This window comes from Ahaetulla prasina, chromosome 10 (genome assembly GCF_028640845.1).
Source record: "Ahaetulla prasina isolate Xishuangbanna chromosome 10, ASM2864084v1, whole genome shotgun sequence".
Taxonomy (NCBI): Eukaryota; Metazoa; Chordata; class Lepidosauria; order Squamata; family Colubridae; genus Ahaetulla; species Ahaetulla prasina.
In genome coordinates this window covers 12,069,252-12,072,214 of record NC_080548.1, presented here as the reverse complement: position 1 = coordinate 12,072,214, position 2,963 = coordinate 12,069,252, and the positions used below count along the sequence as shown (strand labels likewise).

General features: G+C 44.3%; 1 protein-coding gene across 1 annotated transcript; it reads left to right on the top strand.

Moving 5' to 3' along the window:
• The first annotated feature begins 1,060 nt into the window (after window positions 1-1,060).
• Window positions 1,061-2,477, top strand: CNR2 (cannabinoid receptor 2). Its single transcript, XM_058195876.1, has one exon. The coding sequence runs from the start codon at window positions 1,467-1,469 to the stop codon at window positions 2,475-2,477; it is 1,011 nt and encodes a 336-aa protein (XP_058051859.1). The 5' UTR covers window positions 1,061-1,466.
• The last annotated feature ends 486 nt before the right edge of the window (window positions 2,478-2,963 follow it).

Below are 2,963 nucleotides of genomic sequence, written 5' to 3'. Positions count from 1 at the left end.
CTTGCAAAAAAATGTTTAAAACATATGTTGACAGTGCTTGATTTTATCAGAGTAATCTTGGTGACTTTGGGAACTGTTAGAAATTGGGTGGGAGGCCACAGGTTCCCTATTCTGGCTAAGCTGGCTAAGTGGCTCCGTGGCTAAGATGCTGAGCTTGTCGATCAGAAAGGTTGGCAGTTTGGCGGTTCGAATCCCTAGTATAGGTCTCCTGCGTGAACAGGGGATTGGACTAGATGACCTCCAAGGTCCCTTCCAACTCTGTTACTGTTACTATTAGTGAACATACATTCATCAATCAATATACATACACATACCAAGTGCCAATTTGATGTGGTGGCTGTCTCCAGGACTAGCAAACTTTGACATCTGGTCCTCCCTTAGGCATGAAAGCTGGCTGGGTGACTTTGAACCGGCCCCTTTCAATCAGCCTAGCCCACCTCACAGGGATGTTGTTGGGGGCAAAACAGTGGGGGAGCATTAAGTATATATGCTACTTTGAGTTAGCAAAACATAAAGGCAGGATAAAAATGAAATTAAAATAACAAATCTATACAGCTGCCCATCTATCCAAGAAACTGGGCAGCAAAAAAATTTTTTAAAAAAATTGAAACTAAAAAGAAACTGAGTAGCTTGATGATGGCCATGATTTAATGAGAATTTCGGAAATTTCAGTTGCTGGATCTAAATGACGAAAATGTTGGAAGAGATATATTGGTCGAAGGAGGGATTAAAATCAAATAATATCCTTTCCATGTTAAAATGCTTCTATCCTACATTGATCAGAATATCTCTTTGGAGAATTATTTGGGAGTAATTATTTGGGAGTAATTCTGAGTAGATAGGACAGCTCTTTAAAATACAGGATGGGGTAAAAGAAGGCTGGAATTCCATGTTCTGTGTTTTTTTTTTCTTCTTCTGAGAAGTAAATTTAATCTTTAAGTAAATATTTTACGATTTGCTAAAACGTACTGTTTTGTATTTCAAAAAAATAGCATGGCAGGGGAAGGATACTGCAAAATATCCATTCCCATCCCACTCCTGGGGGGAAGATACTGCAAAATCCCCATTCCCTCCCCACTCCTGAGGGAAGGATATTGCAAAATCTCCATTCCCACCCCACTCTGGGGCCAGCCAGAGGTGGTATTTGCCGGTTTTCCGAACTACTCAAAATTTCTGTTACTGGTTCTCCAGAACCTGTCAGAACCTGCTGATTACCACCTCTGTATGTGGGGTAATAAGATAAGGTAAGGTGGAGCATGTGTGTCCAATCACTCTTGGCCAATAAAAAAATTCTATTCTATTCTGTTCTATTCTACTGGGATAAATCAAGGCTGCGCAGAAAGGGTTAGAGTTGCTATGATCCATTTAATTTTCCTTGCTGCCATCTCTTGCAGTTGCATCACAAAACCTGCCAGGGAAGGCAACCCTTTTCTGAAAAAGACCTTTGCGATCACAAGTTTACCGGGATGGAAGAATGCAACCCAACCGACATATTCACTAACTTTCAATGCAACTCTACCTCCCTCTATCTGAAGTGCTTCATGGTCCTCAACCAGTCGCAAAAACCCATGATTGCTGTCCTGTGTTTCTGCATTGGTGTGCTTTGCATCGTAGAGAACTCCTTGGTACTGTTCCTCATCTTTTCCTCTTCAAAGCTTCGGAAGAAACCTTCTTACATCCTTCTCAGCAGCTTGGCCTTAGCAGACACGCTGGCGACCGTTACATTTGTGAGCAGCTTTCTTAACTTCCATGTTTTTAATATGACAAGTGCTTCCAAGGAGATATACTTGCTGAAGCTTACCGGGGTCAACACCTCCTTCACGGCTTCCCTTGGCAGCCTGTTCCTGATGGCATTCGACAGGTACATCTGTATCCTCCGACCCAGCCACTACAAGCAGCTGGTCACCAGAAGAAGAGCTGTGGTGGCTCTGTTAGTGCTGTGGGCTACTGCCCTCTTCCTAGCCTCCTTGCCTCTTCTGGGATGGAACTGCTGTAGCCTCCAGTCTACCTGCTCCCAGCTGTTTCCTTTTGTGGCCGACAGCTACCTCTCCAGCTGGATTATCTTGGTGATGGTCCTCCTGGCTTCCATCATTTATGCATACACGCACGTCCTTTGGAAGGCTCACCAACACACCGCGAACATGAAGAAGCACCATCTGGAAGAAATCCAACAAAACCCAAAGAGAAGACTTGACATCAAGCTGGCCAAGACTCTATCGATCGTCCTGATGGTCCTGGTGATATGTTGGTTACCAGGCTTGTTACTCATGGCCTACAGCCTCTTTTCAATAATGGACAACTTTACCAGGGTAGCATTTGCCTTTTGCATCACCCTCTGTCTGGTGAACTCAATGGTGAACCCAGCTATCTATGCCCTACGGAGCAAGGAGCTGAGCTCTTCCCTGAGGAGACTCTGCTCTTGTTTGGGGAAGGTGTTGGGCAATTCAGAGACCAATCAGGAAGCAGAAAGCTCTTAAAAGGAGATCCTAGTTGGAAATTAACCCACACGTTCCTGTGCATCAACATGGGAATATGTTCCTCCGTTTGGAAGCAACTCATAACAATGTCATCTCCTGCTATCCTTGAACTATAATTCCCAACATTCTTCACTACTGACTTTGGGAATTCCAGATCAGCAATATCCTGAAGGGTGCAGGTTCCTTCTTGTTCTCTTAAGCCTAAAGGGATGCGCTTCCTTCTCCTGAAGGATATGTGAGACTTAGATGCTTTGGAGGAGGGAGGTTTAAGGAGGGGAGAAAGGGAGACATAAGCATCTCCAAAGTTTAAGGTACCTATTTTGCCTTTCAACTGCCTGCTCTTGAAACCACCCCAAATGCAAAAAGCAAAAAGCTTCCCCCACCCCCACCCCATCACAGTGGGGCTCTCTGGGGTCATCCAAGGGATTTTGGATCACAGTTCTTGTACTTCCATTCCTCAGGCAAAAGTTATGCTCTGAGATCAAA

Coding starts and splice junctions, on each gene's coding strand:
- CNR2 (XM_058195876.1), top strand. CDS start 1,467: ATGGAAGAATGCAACCCAACCGACATATTCACTAACTTTCAATGCAAC.